The sequence below is a fragment of the Lipotes vexillifer genome, unplaced genomic scaffold, assembly GCF_000442215.2.
Source record: "Lipotes vexillifer unplaced genomic scaffold, Lipotes_vexillifer_v1.1 scaffold905, whole genome shotgun sequence".
NCBI lineage: Eukaryota > Metazoa > Chordata > Mammalia > Artiodactyla > Lipotidae > Lipotes > Lipotes vexillifer.
The window spans coordinates 1,809,297-1,832,954 of NW_006796034.1; the positions used below are offsets into that span (position 1 = coordinate 1,809,297).

Sequence of the window (23,658 nt, forward strand, 5' to 3'; positions counted from 1 at the left end):
ATGGGTGATGTACAGTGGTACCATTCACAGAAATGAAGAACCTGCAAGAGGACCAAGTTTAGAGATTAGGCCATGAGCTTGGTTTGAAATGCGTTTGAAGTGCTGTGTGGTGCTGACAGCTAGGCAGTTGGCCATACATGTCAGGAGCTCAGAGAGGAGACCTGGGATGGAGATTAAAACTTGAGATTTTTCGGGGGCTTCCCTGGTGGCGCAGTGGTTGAGAGTCCGCCTGCCGATGCAGGGGACATGGGTTCATGCCCCGGTCCGGGAAGATGCCGCATTCCGCGGAGCGGCTGGGCCCGTGAGCCATGGCCGCTGAGCCTGCGCGTCCCGGGGCCTGTGCTCCGCAACGGGAGAGGCCACAACAGTGAGAGGCCCGCGTACCGCAAAAAAAAAAAAAAAAAACTTGAGATTTTTCTGCATGTAAGCCACAGGTATAGGTGAAATCATACAGGAAACAAGTAGAAGAGAGTCTGGGACTGAGGCTTAGGGAATTCTGTTGCTCAGTGTCTGGGCAGAAGTGTGGTGTCATGGAAACACAGGGAAGAAAGTGTTTCAAGGAGAAAGTGGTCAGTGGCGTCTAATGTTGCTGAGATGTCAGGTGACACGAAGGCCACACATAGAAGTCATTGCTGACCTTAGCAATAGCTATTTCAGGGGAGCGACAAGGGTGGGGGCAGGAATGAGGTGGGCTGAAGAGTGAGAGACCTAAGAAATGATGACAATATGGAAAAACCATTCTAGAACTTTGTCCTTAAAGGCTGGGGGAGAGAGAGGGCAAGAGGCTCTACTGGGAAAGAGATATAAAATTGAAGAAGAGGTGGTGGGTCTGTTGATTCTTTTTTTTTGCGGTACGCGGTCCTCTCACTGCTGTGGCCTCTCCCGTTGCGGAACGCAGGCTCCGGACGCGCAGGCTCAGCGGCCATGGCTCACGGGCCCAGCCACTCCGTGGCATGTGGGATCTTCCTGCACCGGGGCACGAACCCGCGTCCCCTGCATCGGCAGGCGGACTCTCAACCACTGCGCCACCAGGGAAGCCTGATTCTTGTTTTTACTGGGAACTTGAGCCAGTTTAAAAGCCAATAGAAAGGTTTAGTTGTGGAGAGAATAAAGGATAATGGGGAAGAAAAATTTCCCAAGAGGGCCAGAGAGGATGGCTCCAAAGTGCACAGGTTAGGTTGTCTTGAGATGGGAGCACAGGTGGGTAGTTTGAATGGTTGATAGTATGATATTGAGACTTTTCATATGTTGGCTTCTATTTTTTGTGAAGTAGGATGGGGGTTATCTGTTGAGAGTGGGGGTGGATGGTTGGAGGTTTGAAAAGAGTAGGGGCAACTTGGAAATTTAATTGTGGAGCGTGAAAGGATTGGTTGGAGAGGGCAGTGTGTTAGGAGCGCAGGGCAGAGTTGAGAGCTGTTTGATCCCTCTGTAATTTCACACTCACCAGTATATGACTGCTATAAACTTTGGTATATGACTTTTTCCAACAGTGCTCCGACTGTGCTTGCCTTGTCACTGAGTAAATTGTTGGGCATATCCTCGGTTGGAGTTTCACTGGCTCTTGGCAGTGGAAAGGGGATGTGGGGTGTTAGAAAGACTGTTATTGAAATGATGTGCTCTAGGATCTAAGCTGATTAAAGAGGGAAGTAAAAAGAGAAAAGGGCTACTGAATTGAGGAAAAGCTGAGAGGCCAATGTAATTTGAGAATGTTGTAATACTGAGCACACTTGAAGGAAAGGTCAACAAGGAGAATTCTAGAAATGTTATTTTGGAGGCAGAAAAATGATGGGTAAGGGACAGTAAAGGTCCATGAATGGTTCAGGTGGCATGGAAGGGGTACCATTCCAGATGAAGATTAAGGGACTGAGTTGTTAAGGAAACCTGGGCCTTCTACATATATAGGAAGTCATTTGGGATAATGGCAGGGCTTGAGGACCATTAGTGAACCAGGACCAAAGTCTTTGAATGGGAAGGAGATGTTCAGGAGGTTGGAATATGGTATCAGTGAGAAGAGGGAGAAGGTGGTATAACTGAATAGCAGGACCAAAACACCCTGCGTGTTTATAGGAGGTGAGGGAAGGGAGGAGTAAGCCCCGAAGGGAACCGTGAGAGCAAAGAGCCTGTAGGGCCACTCCTGACACTGAAGGATGAGGGGCTAGGCAGCCACTAGCTGAGAGGTTGCAGAAGAGGGGTGTCTTCAGAGCAGGCCGAGGAGAGGCCAAGCATAGAGCACTGTTTTCTGGGTGTGGAGCCCAGTCCCAGGGGACCAGTGGAAGCATTTGGGAGGTAGAGGGGGTGATGGGCTGGGTCAGGTGGCTGGGAAGGAACGCTGGAGCGTGACAGGGATAGTCCAGTGATGGAGGCTAGATCTCTGCAGTGGGGCTGCCTACATTTTGAGCGTTGACAAATGCAAAGGGGATGAGTTAGAGGCATAGGGCCTAGTGGCCAGAGAATGGTCTTGTTTCCCTGGGCTGGAGTGATGACAGGCCCAGAAACTGCATGTCTTGCATGCTGCTGGAGGTGGTCGATGGTGGAAGGAGAAACAGTACTCCCGAGTGTGCACCACACACCAAGTACTGTTCTAAGCGCCCAGCATTCTGTGGTTTATTCCCCATGTCAGATTAGCACTGTCGTTATCTCCATTTTCCAGATGAAGAAACCAAGGTGCAGGTAAGGCAAGACAAGTTACTTGCCCCAGGTCACACAGTGAACAAGTGGTGGAACTGAGGTTCAAACTCAAGACTGTAACAGAGCCTGTGTACTTCCCAACATGTCATACGTACTTAATATTTTCTTACGCGCGTAACTTTGATTTTGTAAAACATAAGTGATAGACTGTTGAAAAGCTAGTGTAGTATTTAATACAAAATTATCTTTTTAGATGCCACAATTAAGTTCAGTCCTAGAATCCCAGAATCTTACTTTGCAAGTGCTCTAAAGGTTAGACTAGCGCCCAACCCCTTTGCAGACCAACCCTCCTTGTGGTCATTTTACCACTTCCATGACAGATGCTTGGGCACTTCTAAATTGTTAGAAAGGTCTTCCTTAAATTAAGCTGAGCTCTTCCCTTTCTGTAATTTTTGCCCATTTGGGCCATTTAGAGTGGTGCAGAGTAAGTTCCCTCTTTCACTTTTCCACATGATAGTCCTTCAGATGTCCGAAGAATGCCCTTCAGTCCTCTCTAAGTAATCTTGTTCCCAAGCTGACATTACTCAGCCCTTCCACTCTTCATGATATGATATGGTTTCTAAAAATCACCATCTTAGTTACACTGCTCTAAAGGTACTTTGACATGTGATTAATTCAGAGTAAAATGGGACTGATACGTGTCTTGATCTATACTCTCTGTAAGTGGTTCTGAGGTTTGTTTTCTGTTATTAACATCTGCATTACATTATTATTTCTTGTTGGTTTGTGTAAATTAAAATGCTAATATTACGTGTGTGTGTGTGTGTGTGTGTGTGTGTGTGCGTGCGTGCACGCATGCGCCTATGTTATATAGCTATTATGCTAAGTCCTATACTTGGGTATTGCCTTTTAAAAATTTATCCAGGTTTTTATCTTTCTGATTGGGATTCATTATTTTAGCTTCTGAAGATCATTTTGAAACCTGATTCTGTTAACTGATTATATTAGCTATCTTTCCCAGCTCTGTGTTATATGCAGATTGAGTAAACATATAAATATTTGTAAAAATATTACTGAAAGAGACCAAAAAGAGAGAACCTTATGGGATATCGCAGGAGATATTTCTCAAGTCTCTTTCAGATCATTGACCTAAATGCTGGTTCTAGTTTTTCAGCTAACTCTAGATTTACCTGATTTTATTATCCAGCCACATTTCTTTGTGTTATTAATAAGGATCTCATGAGAAACTTTCCGAACTTTCCTGGAATCAAGTTGTTCTTCATTCGGTATTCTTCAATCTACAAGGATTTGGCAGTCAGTTAATTATGTGAGTAGGAAATAGGAAGGAGACCAGGATGACTGAGCTGTTCTAGATTAAAGGTGAGGAGGTGTTTGCAGGTGATAGTGTCATCCTCTGAGATATGGAACCCTGGGCGGGAGGACTGGTTTGGGGTTAAGTTCAGCTTGGGTCATGTAGAGCGTGTGGGCCTCCAGGATGCCCTTAGGGAGCCATCCAGAGGGTAGCTGACCATCCAGGACTGGTACATTGGGAGATGGTGGGGTTTGGTTGCACACAATGTAAACCATGTTGAATGTGTGGGGCATACGCCCCAGCAGAGCCTATAATGTGCAGAGAAAAATTCTGGATTGGGGCGAGGGGAGGTAGTAACATTGCCATCATCAGGAGTTTATGCTTGATGGCCTCCATTTTTTGGTGAAATGGGAAGAAACCTCATCTATTGTAAGACAGGGAGAACTGGAGATTTGAGAGCAATGAATATTTGGAGTCAGTGTGGGGAAAAGGAAAGGGATGGGAAAAGGACTGCTAAGCATGTGTAGGGTATTCTTCCTAGCTCCCCCTTCCTTGCTGCCCTTAAAGACAACCACATAAGAACTTTTCCCCCTGTATTTAAGGATTTTTACTGCTAATCGGTACAGCAGTGGTTCTTCCCTGGAAGTTGTATCAGAACGTGAAGGTTGTGTATGTGTATTGATGATTGGAGGTGACATTGGTGATTCCAACACACTCCCTAAGGAATCCCTTGTGCTACAAGGAGATAATGAACATGGGGAAATGAGAGTAAAGGTTGTATTCCCAGGTCAGTATTTCTAGAGTCACCTGATGGAACTGAATCTTTAGGGGTTTCAGCCTTAAAGCATCTTGTTGGGATTTTAATAGATGAGAAGATGTTCTCTTGGTTTAGCTTGAGTACCTTCAGATATCTCCTCACTGTTTATATGTCTTCTCTGCTGGGTATTTATTCCCAGGAAAGCAGGGAGTGCCCCCCTTAGCACCATGAATTTACCACTTTATGTGGGGGTGATCAGTTTCTTGCTTCCCTACTGGCCCATGAGCATGTCTCCCATTTTGTATTCTGAGTCCCAGCACAGTGCCTGGTATGTGGCGGACTCATGACAGGTATTGGGTGAACTGTTGGCTGAAGTAAAGACTGAATCAGTCTGGCTGGGCTGTTTCTAGTGGTCCTTCAACTGGGAGTCCTCCTGGAGAAGGGCCCTCACAAGCTGGTGGTTGAGAGGCATCCTTCAAACCTTTTCATGGTTTTCTCTACCAAGAAACCAACTTGAATTAAAGTGTATGGAAACCATCTTTTGGGGAAAAGTACAAACATCCTTTGTATTCAGGAAGCCTCTGGAAGAGTTTCTTTGGTGTCCATAATTCCTGGGAATCAGGATGGGCTAATTAAATTTCATGTCTAGACACTCCCCTTGTAAATTGGCACAGAAATATTTCCCACTTCTGTTCTGGCTGCTGTGTTCTAGGATAGTATCCAAGCCTTCTGCCAGCTACTAGCCATATTTAGAGGTGTATGAACCAAGTCTAATACTTTTCTACTTTTACTGTGTATTCCTCTACTTAATAATCACTAAACTCTAAAAGGCCCTTAATCTGTGTCAGTAATGAGCATTATTTGGTTTTATCCATTTTCACCATTTTCTTGCCTGATTCAGTGAATGAACAGGGGCAGTTGCTTCCTACCAGAAGCTTTTATCCATTTTCACCTTTTTCTTGCCTGATTCAGTGAATGAACAGGGGCAGTTGCTTCCTACCGGAAGCTTTTTTTTTTAATTCCTTAGATTAGTCCCTGACTTGGCATGACTGATGAAGCAAGCAGCTGTTTAATAAGAAACAAAGCTGGGAGTAGAACAATTTAATTAGCTTCTGTCTGTTGAGCCTTTAAAGGAAGCCATAACTTGAGTATATGGAGCTTTTTAGTTTTAAATGGAACATTTTTGCAAAGAGAGATTCTCAACATGTACCCCCCAAACTCTAGTTAACTGAAAGTCCATTGAAAATATAAGATACCCAGTATAACAGAGACTTAATAAAAACTAAATTTTTTTAGGAATGAGGAATTTAATAGTGAATTGTTTGATTTTTTCATGTATTGCTTAAATTAACAATTCATAAAATGGATAATGTTGCATGATACCTACTATGTTTTATAACATAACTTTTAGCAAACATTCATGAAATAAATACTCATTGTATACATTGAATTTTAACTGAGGTAAATAAGCAGCTCTTGCCTAGCCACCCTCCATAACCTCCAGGGAACACACAGAACCCTTCGGGACAAATCATCCTCACATTTAAGATGAGATTCTCCACTCACTACTGGCTACTGGTTTCATTGTCTTTGTTTATCTGCCCACCTGGCATGCAGATCCTTATTTGCTTAATCTTAGACAAACATTTTCCTTTTTACATCTCACTTAGCAAATTACAGTGATGTTTAATTTATGTATAAAACTTACTTTTATGTATTATTTTGTTAATATTAAACCTAGGTTAAAAGACCAAGATAGGTTAAAATTAAATTTTGTAATGCCCAGTAAACACATGTTGAATTAAAAACAATTAAATGAGGAATAAAGTTAATGGAATCTCACAGAGAAGAATTGTGATATCAATATTTTTACTGTGCACACACACCAGAAAAAAAGAATGAGGAAAGAATTCATTACAGACACATGAATTCTGTCAGAAGAGGCCCTGTGGGAGACTGATTCTTATTATGATATCCTGGTTGGAAGGGAATGAAGTGGGGTTATTGCTAGTGCAGTCAATGATGTGGTTTTTCTCTAGTGAATTGGCTTCAGTAGGTGACTTTATTTCTTCACATTAGGCAGCTAGAAATATGTATTGATTCATTTCCTTTTCATTTGAGGGTTAGCTCTATCAAAGATGGAGCCGTAGAAATGCTGTATTTGCTGGATATGAGCAAATGCTTCAGTGTCTTTTTTTATTTTTATTTTTTTTGGTCTGAATGTTCCTAAGATTTTTAGGAGCCAGATAAAGTTTAGCTCAATGAGGTAGAAAACATACTTTGTATGTGTATATATGCATATTACCATTCTTTGCGCTAACTCTATCCTTAAAACTTGGAGCTCTTTTATAAAACTGTTTTCTTTTAGAGATAAAAAGCCATGGAGGATTTTTGGTTCAAGGATATCTGTGATTGCAAAATATTTTTTTAAAAGTTAAATACTAATTTAAGCAGTAACAGTGGTATGATTATTTCCAAGATGGTATTATTCTTCTTAAACTTTAAATGTTTGTCACACTGTACAATTATTTTTTTCTTGTATAATTGGTTTTTGTTTTGCTATAGCAGATAATGTTAGTTCTATCCTTATTTTGGCTTAATTGTTTCTTAGAAATTATCTAACCAACTTTCTTATTTTATAGATGAGAAAATTGAGGCATAGAGAAATCAGGTGATTTGTCCTTAGTTTAATTAAAAATATTACTAAAAGAATACCTTCAGTTATAGTACTTGAAATTCCCTCTTAGTGGTAAACTCTAGGCTTAGGTAATTTTGAGTATCATGATGTTAAATTTGTCTCCTGACATTTATAATATTGAAATCTTTAAGATAATAGATCTTCCCCTCTTTTAAGTACAAATATGAGATACATGACAGATAGCTGGTAAAGGCTTAAAATTCATATAGTTTCCTTGTATTCTTACATTTGTGCTAAATTAAAATAAATCACTAAAAATACAACCACATACTCTTTTAAAATTAAAAATTAATTTAGGTGTATTATGAGCAATTTAAAGGATTTCATAGCCAACATTTCTCTTAACAGGTTGAAGAAATATGGATACCAACACCATATTGGTCATCAGCGCTGGTTTTACCAGCTTTTTCACCTTTCAGCTTCTTTTCCACTTTGTAAGTTATTGGTTTTCAGCAAAAGTTTCTCCAGGTTTTAATAATCTCAACTTCGAAAAGAAGATTGAATGGAACTCAAGGTAAAGCATACGAAATGTAAATGACTGATTAAAAAATACCTAGTCTTTTGAAATAAAATTACGCATTTAAGATGTTTCCAAAAAGTCTTTTTCATTTAGGATCTAACAAAATCTTAGGTCAAATTTTTTAATTTGACATTAGGAATAAAAGGAAAGACAAGTAGCTCGATCTCATACAAGAAAAAATTTTCAATTCTTATTCTGAAAGATGTTAGGAAAAATTTATTTAACTGTCCAGGGAAGTGTTAAGTAGACTGGCAGATTGTGGTGGAAGGCACTGTTTTGCATTCTCCTCTGAAATATTTATGACAACAAACACATGTTCTTTGGAAATGGTAACAGAAGTAACATTAGTTGGGGCTGTGAGTAGCCTATATATAGTATCGGGCTGGCTTAGCCCAACCTAGGACAGTTAAACACTACACACCGAAGAACCTGGTGCACGGTTAGCACATGTCTCTCTTTTAATGAACTTTTCATTTTAATTCATAGCCCTCCAGAATCTGTTCTTTTGTTATGTAATTCTAAAGTAAAAATTGCTTTTTAGATCTTTTAAACAAAAAAGTAAATGGAAAACGAATAAGACATCTAAGGATATAGAAACCTGCCAGAGTTTTAATTAGTTGGTTTGCGAATTTTTTGTGTATGTGCAACTCATTAATCTCTCACAAGGTTTCAAACACAGACGGACTCTGATGACTGCTTCACTTGCTTCAGAGCATTTCAGCTGCCCAAACACCTCTGTGCATTTGCAAACCTCAGTGAATTAGAGCAGCTATGGGATACTGTTTATTGTTGAAGTTAATGCTAACTATAAAATGAACTCAGCAGATCTCCAAAATTGCTATAATTATTTTTTCATTGAAATTTCCTTTCAGAATTAAAAACTTCTGCCAAAGTCTATTTATTTGAGAATGGTCGTATGTGACCTGAAATGCCCTATCTATTTGAGCCAAATTGTTTTGCAGCCACTCACTTTTATAACTCAGACTGTGAAAAGACTAGTTGTTTTCTTCTGCACCTTACACTGATTTGTCTGGTTCATACACGTTATAGCTCTTCTCCCCAAAAGTGAGAATTATTTCTCCACATATTTTTGAAAAGTAAGAGGTATGATTCTTTTGTCTAAACAATAGCACAAAAGTATTGTTCAAATGTGGGATACAAAAGATACTAACCACTATTTTGTAAAACCATTTCTAACATGAAGATAGAATAGTTGGGAAAGAGAAGGAAAGGGATATGGAGGGGGACATACATTTTCTGCGACTAAATTTTGAACTGTTTTCGTTTCCATTTCAACATGGTTAAGGTAGGTAAAGGCATTTGAATCTTGGCGAGGTGCAAGCCAAAGAAACAGGGAGGGTACAGATAGATAGAAGCAAAGGTAAAAATGAAATGAAATGATGCAATTGAGAAATACTTTGCATTTTTGGGAAACTGAGTTCCCATTTGAAAAAGGAGTCTGGGATTATATGATTCATTATGCTATTCAAATACTATTAAGCTATGCTATTTTCTCTCAAATTTACTCCTGTTTCCCACTCCAGCTTGGTTTACATGGGACTTAAACTGTGAGGTGGAGAATGCAAAGAAGGAAAAACAATTGGCTGCTTTTTGAATACACATCTGTCTTGAAATCCAGATTCCAGTCTTAAAACAGACAGATCAACACAACCCACATAATTCTCTCTAGTAATCAGGAAAGAGTCTCTGAACGATGAGTGGCCCAAATCGTCTAGTAGTAAAAGGACAGAAGGCAGAAAAGCTCTCCAGAAAATTCACACCTGAGAGTAACAGTTGAATTAATTATAAGTGAGAAGATCTTATACTTAATTGTTACTTCTTCTGCAAACATACATACCTATAGATGTTATTTATATTATATAATTAAATAAACTTATTATTTCCACTTGCTTTCCTATGGCATGGAAAGTCCTGTTGTGCTGAAATATTCCTAATTTTTAAATCTGCTTCTTCAAAATATAACTCTTTTATCTGATTGAGCTATGTCATTTCTGTTGGTAATACACTACTTGCGAGTGATTACATCAGTAATTTTAAAGTGCTATTCTAAAATTGTCATTACTTCCTTAAAAAAAAAAAAGAAACCAACAAACATTCCTTTTTAACCTTCTTTAAACAAAATTGAAATATTTTATCTTGGTGTTTTTTTTAAGACCCTGAGGAATCTACATTTTGCATTGCCAGGAATCTGATTTTAAAGAATGAAATATGAAATTTTTACTAACAGAAGTTTCTGAACGTATAGACTTTTAATACAGAATAGCATGTAAGCACAGGGTGTTTGTTTCTCCTGTTCATTATAGTGGGAGCTATTTGATCCAAGTAACATGTAACTTTCCTCTCCTGAAGTTTGTTTCTCCTGTTCATTATAGTGGGAGCTATTTAATCCAAGTAACATGTAACTTTTCTCTCGTGAATTATATGCCATTTCCATAAGCTGAGGGCTTGTAATTCTTCCCTTTTACCATATAGCATCTCAACAGAGTAGGCAATTTGAGGCCTGAGTATCAGGAACAAAAATCCAGATTTTTTCCAAAAGGAAACTTTTTGATAGAAGGTTACTAAGACAACAGGTTAGTAAAAGGTGATGCTTTTTCCTTTAATAGAATTTTTGAATGGCAACAGAAAGCTGGTTGTCTGATTATTTAGATGGCATGTTTTATTTGAGATCAAGGAACTTACATTTTTATCTTGCTATGTTCAAATGGAACACAGGTGTGCTTGGCGTGAAAATTCCAGACTTGTAAACCAGGTTAATTGAGTTGATTATCACACTTCAAAATGTATTTTGGTATTACAAAGGACTCAGTGCCTTTAAATTAGTGAGACTCTTTGAGCATTTAAAATATGATTTGATTTAATTTGATATGTTTACTTAGGACCACATCATATATTAGATCAAGTATATTGATTTTTCAAGTTACAAGGAGACTTTTTAATATCAAACTTTGTATTGGTTGATGTATTTCACTTTTAAAGATTTGGGTCATATTGTAGAGAGATTCATTGCATACCAATTAATTTCTAAAGAGAAAACTTTGCTATTCCTCTCATCCTTTGTTCTAACAAAGAGAAGAGAAACTTCATTACTCATAAACTTTTTCATTATGTGAGTAAGCATATAGTATCCTGTATACGGTTCTTTAAGTAGGATATCATAGAGCTTGCATATTGGTTAAGTCATTAAATTTTTAGCAAGATATGTTCATAGAAACTGATGTTTTTCAACTAAAAGTTATTCCTTCTATAAAGAAAATGCCACGTGGATCATGTGAACATTTTGTTTTCACTTGGGCATTTCTTTTAAAAACAGATTTTTTCTGAATAAATTCATGGTCCTCCATTTTTCTATTTAGAAGTGATTTCATAATAATGATGAGACACTAATAATAGCCACCTTAGCTTTCTCACAGATTTGTTACAAGAATCAAGTACAATAATGTGTGTATTAAAACTGAAATTTCCAAGGGAATACATTTTCATTTCATGATCCATTCCAATTCTGATCCATGAATATGGAGTTCGTTAAGGCTAGTAGATTTGGATGTCATTCCTAACTGATTGGAGCAGGAACTAATCCCGCAGTGATGCTGCTGGGGATGGAGCAGGGTGCAGGGTAGTGTGCTTACCAAATGCCATCTGTTTGCACAAAACTCTGTCAACTGGTTCATCAGATATGCTTCTGCTTTAGACCCTTTAATCAATAAGTGATTCATCATTTGTCTAGCAGGAAATTGTAGACCTGGGCATCTTTCTTGTTATTGATTCCAAAGTAAAGTTGTGGCCCGTGGCCCTTGGATTTCTAAATAGCAATTTTGTATTATATTCTCAGATGTACTCCAATCCTATATTTAAATGCTTCCAGATTTAACTTCTTCAGAGTGTTAAATGACTTGCCAGAATTAGTTAAAATTTATTGCACAGATTCTAAAATCTTTGTGTCTATCTCATCTCATTGCAGGGTAGTGTCTACGTGTCATTCTTTGGTGGTTGGGGTTATTGGCTTGTACATATTCTTGTTTGATGAGGCTACTATTGCTGATCCACTTTGGTAAGCTGTTTCTTTCCAATATAGTCAATTTGATTTATGTTTTGATTTTAATTATTAATAAGAACATCTCTTTACTTTAAAACAGAAAACATATTGATGGTGTATGGTTTGTTAAAATGCTTGTGTTCAGACATACTTCAGCAAGGTGCATTAGAATGATTTATTTTAGATTTAATACAAATAATGAGGGCCATTTTGCATTAGTATTGCAATTATTATCCAAAACAGGGAGAGTATGATGATTATGTAAGCGTTTATACCGTGTTAGTGAGTGAAATCAAGTTATTGTAAACACTGTTCTGAGCAAAAATGAGTTATTATTGAGATAGGATAGTCAGATAGATAGGATAGACTTAGTCTTTCAATTTATGTTTGACCCATCATTTGATACCAGGAATAGGAAAATGAGAATTATAGATGTCCATGTGAGAGGAATTTAGTACCACATTATTATTAGCACGAATAATAATTATGTTTAGCCATAACACGATAATTTGTAAGATGATTCTTTTTGAAGAATTTAAATGTCATTCCAATGGCAGAAGTTTTACAAACTGCACTTCCTGGCATTATATGAGAAGAATGAGTTCAGTCTAGTTTTAGGGATTGGGAGTGTTTTGAAAAAGCACTGCACAGGGATGTGATAGACGTGGGTTCTGAGGGATGTGGGGCAATTTGACCAGGTCTTTTAACCATCTCTATTTGACTGCAATGATGTTGTTTTTTATTCATAAATATGGAATTATGCTGGTCAGAGTTATACCAGTATTCATACATTTTCACTGAGAAGATATTTTTCAAAGTGAATTAATTTAGTGTATTTCATTCCTTGACCAGGTTTTAATGTGCTCTACCTAAACAATTGCTACTTTTTCTTCATATTTTTATTTTACCCACATGATTGTCAACAGAACCAGTTGTTTTGGGAAGTAAATTTTATAACAAAGATTTGATTCGTTGACCAATTTGTCCTTATCAAATTTTTGCCTATTATATTTTTTGATATTTTAACATTTTCTTAGATACCGTAATTTTTTCCAGGTCCAATTTTCCTGGATCATATTTACAGATCAAAATTTGTACAGAAGACATGACTTCTACTAAATATTTCCACTTGTAGTTTACCTGTTGTCCGTTTTACTTTATGTTCATTTTACCAGTAGTTCACATTAAAAGTCAGATGAAGGACTGATAATTTGTATCTGTTTCTTGGAGCCAAGAGCATGAGCAGGGCAAAAGTGTAGGATCTTGATATGTGTAAGGATCGAAACAGCAGGATTAAATTGTTCTGTTCCGATCATTTTCTAACTTGTGATAATAGGCAAATCTCTCCAGTCCTCAGTAAAGTGAGGGTAACAGTATAGTGCCTCTAAATCAGGGGTAGGCTAGATGATTTCTTGATGATTTGAGTCTCTGATTCAGAATAAGGAATCAAAACAACAACAACCAGCATCTGGAATTCCATTTGAGTCCTTTCAAAAACAAATCATATGTGACCACACTTATAAAGTGTTGTCTTTTGGTAATATTATTTTCATAAAACTTTGGGCTAATAAGTATAAGCAATTATGATTATTGCAGTTAGAAGCATTATAGCTAACACAGTACCTTGTGCAAATGACAAGTTACCATTTGAGCGCCTATAGAGAACATTTAAATTATATTTAAATCTCAGTAGAAAAAAAAGTAGCTGTCATCTATAACCATGTGCTAAAAAAAGGAACCTGTTTTTTAATATTTATAGGGGTGATCCATCTCTTGTGAAAGTGAATATTGCTATTGCTTCAGGCTACCTCATTTCTGGTATGTGATATGTTGTTCACTGTCTGTTTCTTTTTAGACTACTTATGGAATTATGCAAAGAATACATACATAGTCTATGCTTTTGGTTTATTTATTTAAGAAGCAACTTTTAGGATCCATACTGAGGGAAAAAAATATCTGCTGTAATGGTAGAACATGAAACATTTTTCATGTTGGCTCTCTGGTTCTCAAAGATCAGAGCTGCAGAATGGGGCCTCAGTTAGGCCTGGATGTTTTGTTTTTTTTTTTTTACTAGTGATGGGTCCTTTTTGGACTGAAGAGTCGCTCAGGTGCAATTACCATGATGCTAAGGAAGTTTAAGCCTCAGGGTCCTCACTTGCAAGGGCCCTTGAAATGTGCTCCCATGGTCATGGTTTTTTATTGTTTTGGTAAGATTTGCAAAAGTAAGGTATTTTAGTCATAATCAGTTAAGATCATGGACTCTTTCTACTTCACATTTCCCTCTGTCATATTTTCTCTCATGTTGGATGAGGTTGGAATAACCTTTTACACAACGAGACAGAGGGAAAGTTAAGTTGAGAATATGCTCTTTGAAAAGACATTGAAAAGACATTTTGGACTGTCTCAATAAAACAAGAGAGAAATAAGAGATCTCTGATTTGGACATTTATGCAGGGAACCCTATTTTGTAATTTTCAAATTTAATAAACAGCTGAAAGAAAATCCAAGTAAAAATAATGGACTGTGAAACAAAAGTGATAAAGACGAGTGATGGACTCGGTAGAAAATTTTCTGCCATCAAGAAGTGAATTGTAAAAAAAAAAAAAAAAAATTAGATTAAACCAAAACACAGTAATTTATTAAGAGGAAAAGATACATTTGGGATAGAAATAATGAATAGGCTATTGGATTATTCAACGGCCCAATTAAAAGAAGAGTGAATCTTGTGGACATATAGGGAAGAGATTTGCTCTGTGGCACAAAATGCTGTCATTGACAAGGTTAACACAAAATTTCTAATATGCCTCATACACTGGTTAATGAGTATTGTCAATTCAGAGAGTAGTTACTACCCAGGAAATCTTGTACGAAAGAAACTTGGTAAAGATTTTCTCAAATAAGGTAATAATTCAAAACACTTAAAAATAAGTTATGAACTGAAACAAACTTTCTAAACCAAGCTGAATGAAAGATGAATTCTTTTATTCTCTCTATAGAAAATATTATAAGATCATTATCGTATAAATTGGTGACCAAAGAATATACAGCCAAATATAGGAAAAATGTATCTAGAGAAGCATATCAGGCAGTTAATTACTAATAGTTCTAAATTTTCTTGATTTCCACATTTGTGGTATTTTTTCCTCTCCTTAAAATTTATAATTTGATGATTTCTTTTACCTTTATATATATTCACATCTAGTTTTGTATTAGTAATTTTTATTTTCTATAAAAGAAGCTTCTCATGCTATAAGCTCCAAACCCACAAAACCTGAATCATCCTCTGGTTTCCATCCATGATAGCCATTTGTTTCCAGGTTTACATTTCATGTTTAACCATTTGGTAAAGAAAATACTTGTGTTCACAGTTTGAGATGTTTCTGTTTTATTAAATGAAGCAATTTTCTGAATTGTGGTGTTGATTTAGAATTTAAAGAAAAATGGATGCCTTGAACTTTTTTTAAAGATATCTTTGTAATAGTTATAGTTCTTCGTGTTTTGGGTTTTATTTTTTTGGCTATTTTGAGTTAATATGTAACCACATTCTTTGTTACCTTAAAAATTCTTTTGCTGAATTTGTGTTATAAACGACTTAGTCATTTTATACCTTTTCTGAGATTGTCTTATCCGATTATTATAGTGACAAAAATCAGTAATTTAGCCTTATTTTAAAATTATTTTTATTCTGTAATATTTTCATTTTATTTAACCCTGTAACAAGTTAATTCGTTTATACTTTCAACAAATATGTTACATTACATAGCTATACACCTGGCACTGTGCTGGATGCCCACACTTGGTCCTCTTCCTAGAGAAGTCCCAGTAGTGTAGGGGAGACAGTTATCTGGAAGCACATACTTCCTGGTAAAAGGGGTAGTTGAACTCCTGATGTACGAGACAAGTGCTGTGGGCTCAGAGTGGACTGTGATGTGATGTCAGGAGAAAGTTAAATACACTTGAAAAACAATGAAGCTTTCTTCCTGTGTAATATCTTATTTTTCCTTGTTACAGATTTGTTGATTCTCATTTGGTATTGGAAAGTGATTGGTGACAAGTATTTTATAATTCACCATTGTACAGCGCTGTATGCATACTACTTTGTACTGGTGAGTGCCAGGATTTACAGTGGTCTGACAAGCAGACAAGATTGGGAGTAACGACTCAAGGGTGAATATAAATCTAAACATACAATTCTTAATTTATAAAAGATCAACCCCAAATGCATTCAGGAATCACTCTTGTGATGTTATCCTGTGTATTAACAAAAATAATAGCTTTACTTACGCGTTTGTATTAGTGTGTCTATTTGGATTCACACACTTTGAGAAAGTCAGATGACCCCAATTTCCTGAATGTTCACTCAGAACCTTTAGGATCATGTGGCTACTGATACTTGTCTGTCTTTCTAGATGCATGTATGTTTTGACAGCCGGAGCTAGGTATAGATTCCTGTATAACCAGCTGAAGTATTTCTTTTCTGTTTAATTTCATGTACAGTTCCACGTACATGCATAGTTACACTTAAGTATGCTAGAGCAGGGGTGGGCGGAGGGGAGTCTTGTTCAGAGGCTTCATCAGACTTCCAGACTGAGCTAATAGAGGATCCAGCAAATCTAGGGCATATTAACTTTTATTTCTAACATTATTTTAATACATTATACATTTGTAAATTAGCAGTTTTATACCCCTTGCATCTTTGTTAGGTTTCTCCTCAATCAAGTATTTTTCAACCTAGATAGACCACCAAACCCAAGATAGATACTGGGAAATAACAGACGTATGTAAACTCGAATAGTATAAATTTTATGTAATACATGTGGTATACCATTCCATGTTTTTCCTGTTTTAAAACATAAATGTAACCACTGGCTTTTTTTTTTTCTTACTTGGTATTAATAAAATCTGTATATTACTGGACATTTGTGACGATTTTGAGGGCTTTTAAAAAACTCATACAAATGTGTATTAATAATATTCTTCTATTTTTCTTTATATTGCCCCACACAAGGATAGCTGGTGAATAAGACATCAGATTACATTATTTCTGCAAGAATAAGATACATCAAAGCATCTCTTTATATCACCCATTTAAAGTCATAAGTCTAAATAATTAATGTAAATGTTTTAAAAACTATGCTGGTTTTAATGTTATAAATAAGTAGGTATTTATAGGATCCCAGTAGGGATCCATAATCACTTTATTCTTCTGAAGCAATAGGCTGTTTTTACTGGCATTTCCTACTGTTTATTTCCTTGTCTTCCTTTTTAGATTTTAATACATTATAGGTAGTTATAACATATAGACTTCTACCTTTTACAGCTCTTAGATAGTTGCAATACATGCACTTTGTTTCCTGAACACTTTTGCTAAAGAGACGGGGAAACTGACTAACAAAATATTGGTTGACTCAGGGAAGAATGTGTGTGGGTACTCGCATGAGTTTAATATCGTGCTGCAGGTTAGAAGTATGGTCTCTAAACATGAGTCACAAATAATCATTGTGCTATGAAAAGAATATAAGCTGGTGAAAGATAACAGGTCATTTACGTGCATTTGTAAATGTGACTAGTATGAACTGCTGTTCTCTCTCGGCCACTGAAGTCACAGGCTTGGCAAATGGCTGCTGTGCATGGAATGACAAGTTGAATATTTCATTATGTGGGAGGAATACTATTTTCTCTTTGGACTTTTATGCCTTTATAAAATGTTAGTGAAGTGAATGCTGGGTTTTTAAAAAAGAAATTAACTGCTGCCTTATTTAGTAAAGTTGATAAAATCAACTGCAATTTTTTCAAGAGATGGTTGCTTTTTTGATATGTCTTCCTTTGTTCTATTGTATGAAATAAATGAATGGTATGAAAGAAAATTATCTAATTAAAGTGAATCTATTCATAGGGAAACAAAATAGAAACAAAATTGATGAAATAAATATTTATAGATGTAGAGATCCTATGTCATTTATAGATCTTACGTGTACTATTTGAATATAAGAAAATTTTTTTCCCATGCAATGAATTCCCAGGTTACTTTGTGCATTTTAAGTAAGGCTAACAAAATACCAACAGCAAGTGCTACTACTATTATTATTTTGTTTAAACTTTTATGAAATTCTTATCCCTTATGCAATGAGAACTGGCATTTGGAAAGCACTTCGACTTGATACTTCTGCAACTATTTAAGCTGTTTGTAGTAAGCTTTTTTTCTTAAAAGCTTTTCTAACTGGAACTAATTAAAACTTAAAGTGAAGAATAGAGGCTAATTACCTGTAGGTTTTAAATGTACGCCCTGCTGAATAGTTGAATGTAAATAACAACTTTACCTTATCTGACATAACAAAAGTAAGTCTTTTTTTTTTTTTTTTTAATTTTTTTGCGGTACGCGCGGGGCCTCTCACTGTTGTGGCCTCTCCCATTGCGGAGCACAGGCTCCGAACGCGCAGGCTCAGCGGCCATGGCTCACGGGCCCAGCCGCTCCGTGGCATGTGGGATCTAACCGGACCAGGGCACGAACCCGTGTCCCCTGCATCGGCAGGCGGACTCTCAACCACTGCGCCACCAGGGAAGCCCTTTTTTTGTTTTTTTAAGTAAGAGTCTTTTGAACTTAGGGTATTGTAGGTTGTAAATAAGTTATATAATGTCTTGATCCTCTCTCTAATATATTTACTGGAGTTTTAAAATCATCTCATGGAATAATTTAGAGCTTAAGAAATCTTCTCTTTTGCCTACATAGAAAGGTAAAAATCCTACAGCTTTTTTCTTGATCTTCAGCTTTCATCCCTTGGGCAGGATACTCATTATCAGGGAAAATATGACAGGTTAATCTCTTATCATAAAGGAAGTGACACATTTAGGCTTTAATGTCCTATGTTTAGGGATAAACCATCCTCTTTTGTTCTCCCTTTCTGACTTCTTGGATAACGTTAGTTTTCTCCTGTATTCCTTGTGAATCACCTCCCCTCCCCAATCAAACCACATCTTTAGATAGTGAGTTATAGTATATTTGGAAAACTTTTAAACTTGACAAGAAAATCACTGAGTCTCTGCGTACTTTGCCAACTCTTCTGCATCTTTCCATTACCCTAGGATCTAATCATTAAACCATTCTGCGGCAATTTAAGAAGAACGTTTGGTTTCAAATGCCTCTTGTTACATTTATTTAAGGGTATTAGTATTAGGTGTGATACTTTGAAGGTGAAGATTTTTGATTTTTGTTTAATATTTTACCCCAGTTATCTATGTTTTAAAAACATTTTGCAAACAACTGTGTATGAAGTGGTACTGAAAAATGAGATTCGTTATGTAAGATAAGGTCAAGTTGTAATTTACGTCAGGAGACAAGAAGTAGAAAAATACTGGTCTTATGTTTAGTCTAAACAAAAATTTCCACAGTGCTGTGAAACAAATGCCATGACTCACTAACATTTTATCATTAACAGTGTTAAAGAAAAACTACTGTTTTAAGGTGAGTTAAATAGTGTTGCATGTTCTCAGTTACACTTAAATAATGTATTTCCTTTTTTTCTCCCATTAAGATAGCCTTAAAGAAAAATTTTAGGTAACTATAGTGGCTGTTACAGCAACATTTTAAGATAACAAAATTTCAAAAATTAACTTTTCTGTAGACTAGGTAGGTATTAAAAATAGGTACTTAATATAGCTCACTAAAGCAAGATTCACTAGTAAGGTCTTTGTGATTTCTGTTTCCCACTAAATTTATATATAATAAGACATCTTAAGTATTTAAATCAAACAAAAATATTTTTAGAAGTTGTATAATATGTTAGATAACTTTTTTTCCTACTGAAATAAAAGATTGACAGCTTTCTTATACAGTAATGAGTGATAGACTAGCAGAAGTAAGTCTTAGAAATTGTTTTATTAGTATTTCTATAGCTCACTTATACAAATCTATATAAAAGCGCTATGATAGTTTATTACTTTTACTACTAACTGAGGGATTAGCCATGGTAAAAATATTAAGTGCTCAGTTTTTTATTCATAAAATATGTGTTCTATGTGTGTGTATATGTAAAGATACATACATATTCCATATAGGTATGTGTGTTTTTGGTTTTGGGATTTGTTTCAGTATTTCATTTTTAATGTAGAATACCTGATGTGAGCATTTCTTTCCCATATTTCACGACCATAACAAACCTCTTCTAAGGCCTTCCTCAGTTTCAGTAAGGAGGGACTCTTCTCTTTCTTCCTGGTTCTGTGTTTACTGCTTCATGCTCTTTTGTGGGCACAGAGCATCTCCTCAGATGTGCATAGTGGGATTACCTTAGCAGAGCTGTGTCCTTCTCTTTCTCTAAGCTGGCCTGATTTTTTGAAACCTATTTCCCTTTAATAACCAGGAAAGAAAACAGTTCATGTATTGGACTTGATGTGTGATGATAAAATAGGTGTCAACGAAGAGGATTGCCATGTCCACCCTAGTCGATATTTTGTTCTTAATTGGGTTTTTTAAAAAGAAATCTTATCATATGATTCTTCTTACATGAGGTAACTAAAGTAGTCAAATTCCTAGAGACAGAAGATAAGATAGGGGCTGGATGAAAGGGGTGTTGGGAAGTTACTGTTTATGGGTAAGAGTTTCAGTTGGGAATATAAAGAAATTCTGGAGGTGGATAGCTGATAGCAGCACAACAACATGAATGTACTTAATGCCACTGAACTGTACACTTAAAAGTGGTTAAAAGGGTAAATTTTGTGTTATGTATGTTTTACCACAATAAAATAAAGTTTAAAATATGCAAGCTTATCAATTAACTTGAAGCAAGGTTAGGAAGAGGAACTAATAATATGTTGGATGATGTATTACAGTTTTTAAAGTTTCAGGCTGGAATAATAAGCTGAAACGAATAGATGGAACTGAATAGTGATGATTGTCAAGTTTTGCACTTGGACTTGACAATGTATAAAAAGAGGGGAATGACTGGGAAGTGGCAGATGACCACAATTGTAGTTGTACCAATAGCATGTCACATCTGCTAAAAAAGAAAGCTGTTTTTAAATGTTTAGTCTATTAGGGGAGGTACGGTATCCAGTTCAAACAAATTACAGTTTCCTAGTTAGACCATACCCACAGAATCTGGAGTCTCTAAAATTGCATATGTTCTCGGGCGAGCTGCCAGATAACTGTAGAGGGGAGATTAGATTAGGTGGCTATTGCCCTGGGGTAAACAACTGAAGGACCCAGAGAGGTCAGCTTTGAAAAGATAAGTTGTAGGACAACTACATGGCTTTGAAATGTCCTTGGACATGTGAAAGGACTGTTAAGTGGAAGAGGAAGTAGACTTACTCTGATTTAGTTCAGACATTGGGATTAGGACCAATGGGGATGGTAAAGAGAGGTAGGGGAGACTGCTGTTTTACAAAAGGATCATTCCCAGTGAATAGAAGATTATAACAACAGCCTTTTAAAGTGGTTCTTTTTACCATAAGATATCTTCAATCAGATACATATAATAAGTAGAAGCTTTAGGTCGGAGCTTATACTAAATCGTCTTTAAAGTTCTATTCTAAGTCTGAGATTCTGTGATTCAACTGTTTTGTTGAAATGATTGGATTTAGTTCTAATACTGGAGAGCTAGGCAATGGGCAAGTAAGAATAAGCTACGTTTTATCACCAAGTTCTTAAGTAACCCAGGGAGGAAGGGGTGAGAGCAGCTGGTCTGCAGATCCATTCACTTCCTTGGGAGAAAGGGAGGGGAAGAAAAGAAGGCAAGTGACCCAGGTCTAATCTCCTTGTCGACAGGACCTTTGGGTAAATAGGGTATGTACCGACATTTGTTAGGAGAAAGAGGTCTTAACTCTGGAATGCTCTTAGCCTGTTCCTGGCTAAGGATTCCCTATAGTAAAGAGAACCCAGGCTCTGTGAGGCCTGGCTCTTTGGAGAATGTCATGTAGTCTGTACAGTTGTTTGGAGGTATAAAATGGAGATGTTTTATAAGATAAACTCTCACTGCCTGCGAGGAACTTGGTGAACTTCACCTAGTAGAGCCTTCACATCTTCTGGGCCAGTGCTGCTTGTTCAACACAGGAAGGACCTGGCTTGCCAACTGCCCTTCACGTCCCAAACCTCTCTCTGCTTCCTCTGAATTATCTGATAGCCTCTATCCTTGTAGTAGTTAGTAAAGCTTAATTCTAGGTAAGATCACTGTTGCACATGAGCCAGATTGGGCAGTCCAATCCGGTCCTGTGTGTTAGCTCAAACCTTCAACTCTGTCTTATAAGTAAATAATCAAAAACCTTGAATGATTAAAGTTAGGCAAAGAGTAATTAAATATAGGGTGGATTTTGTTCCCAAATCTCATTTCTAGATTCATGGTGCTCTGAAAGGGTTTCCCATGGAAATGTCCTAAGATTATGGGTCAGTCTAAGTAGCCTAGAAAAAGTACCTCATAATTGCTACAGTAGAACATAGTCACATTTTTATATAAACCCCAGTGCCCATAACTTACCTCACACCAATTACATAGCCCTAGTGGTGGGAAAGTGTGCCCGTCCCACTCCAAGCCATTGATAGTGGCACGGTATTTAGTATCATGCTAGCAGTAGTAGGTGCATAATAATTTTATTTATCTTTCTCCCTCACCTTCTAAATTCCTGACCCTAGTCACTCTTGGCTATTAGAAAATTAAATGTCCTGTGATAAGAAAATCCAGATTTTCATAATCACTGGCTGAAAGGAAAATTTTCTTTTAAGCTCTGGAAGGGATCAGACAAATCTTATTTTGTTTTCCCTCATAGAGTCATGCAGAGGCCATGGGCAGTATGAATTTTACTATAGGCAAAGCTCCTTAAAGATAGATGACAGAAATGGAAACACCACATTGACCAGAGTCAGTTGTGAGTTTTGCCATAATTTACTAACAGTAAAGTATCAAATGTATAATTTATTAGAGCTGAATTAAACCTGTCCTCTTACTAGTGTCTATCTCACTTGTATTTTAGTAGGTTTTGTTGGTGGGGTAAGGATAGGGTAGCAAGGAGTTATACATAACCTGAATCTTATCTAATGGCCACCTGTGCCTGTGGAAGCCTGTGCCACACGTGATGCTGACTCTCATGGGTGAACTGGATTAAACAGGTCGAGAGTCATTGATGTGCAGGATCAGAGACTATGGAAGCCAGGTTACTGACGCATAGTTCACTAGCTCGCAGTGGTTTTGAACTGAGGAGGTGGTGGTAGGGAGAGGTGAGGAATAAGAATATGATAGCTACCTAATTCAGTCCCGCAGGTTCCGAGATTTAACTATGGGAAACTATCTTTAAAAATTCAAGTAACACATCACCCAGTGACAACTCTGTAATGCTATAGCAATTTAGAAAATGGAAAGATGAATGTGTTAATTTCCATTATTTTTTTGTCCAAATATGCATGTTTATAAAAATATTCTGAGTTTGTGGACATACAGGGCTTAGTAAGTATAACGCTTTCTAGGTCTGAGTCTCCAGAGATAACTACTGACAATACTTATGTATATTCTTGCAGTTTATATAAATTGTTCAGGAATTTTCATATATATATATATATATATATATATATATATATATATATATATATATATATGTTTCTTTAAAATTTTCCGAGAGAGCTTTTGAGGTAGATGAGACTTAGTCAGTCTTCCAAAAAAAAAAGATAAAAGCATGTTTAGATCAGCAGAAAAAAGTAGGGAAA

At 36.7% G+C, this 23,658-nt stretch overlaps 1 protein-coding gene across 1 annotated transcript in view; it reads left to right on the top strand.

Moving 5' to 3' along the window:
* The window catches only part of TLCD4 (TLC domain containing 4), a 59,452-nt gene that overhangs the window by 12,919 nt on the left and 22,875 nt on the right, over positions 1–23,658 (top strand). The window contains exons 2-5 of the mRNA XM_007468121.1: positions 7,744–7,909; positions 11,898–11,987; positions 13,732–13,790; positions 15,984–16,078. Of these exons, the coding sequence (XP_007468183.1) occupies positions 7,755–7,909; positions 11,898–11,987; positions 13,732–13,790; positions 15,984–16,078 (399 nt within the window). The 5' untranslated portion in view covers positions 7,744–7,754. The remainder of the gene's footprint in view (positions 1–7,743; positions 7,910–11,897; positions 11,988–13,731; positions 13,791–15,983; positions 16,079–23,658) is intronic.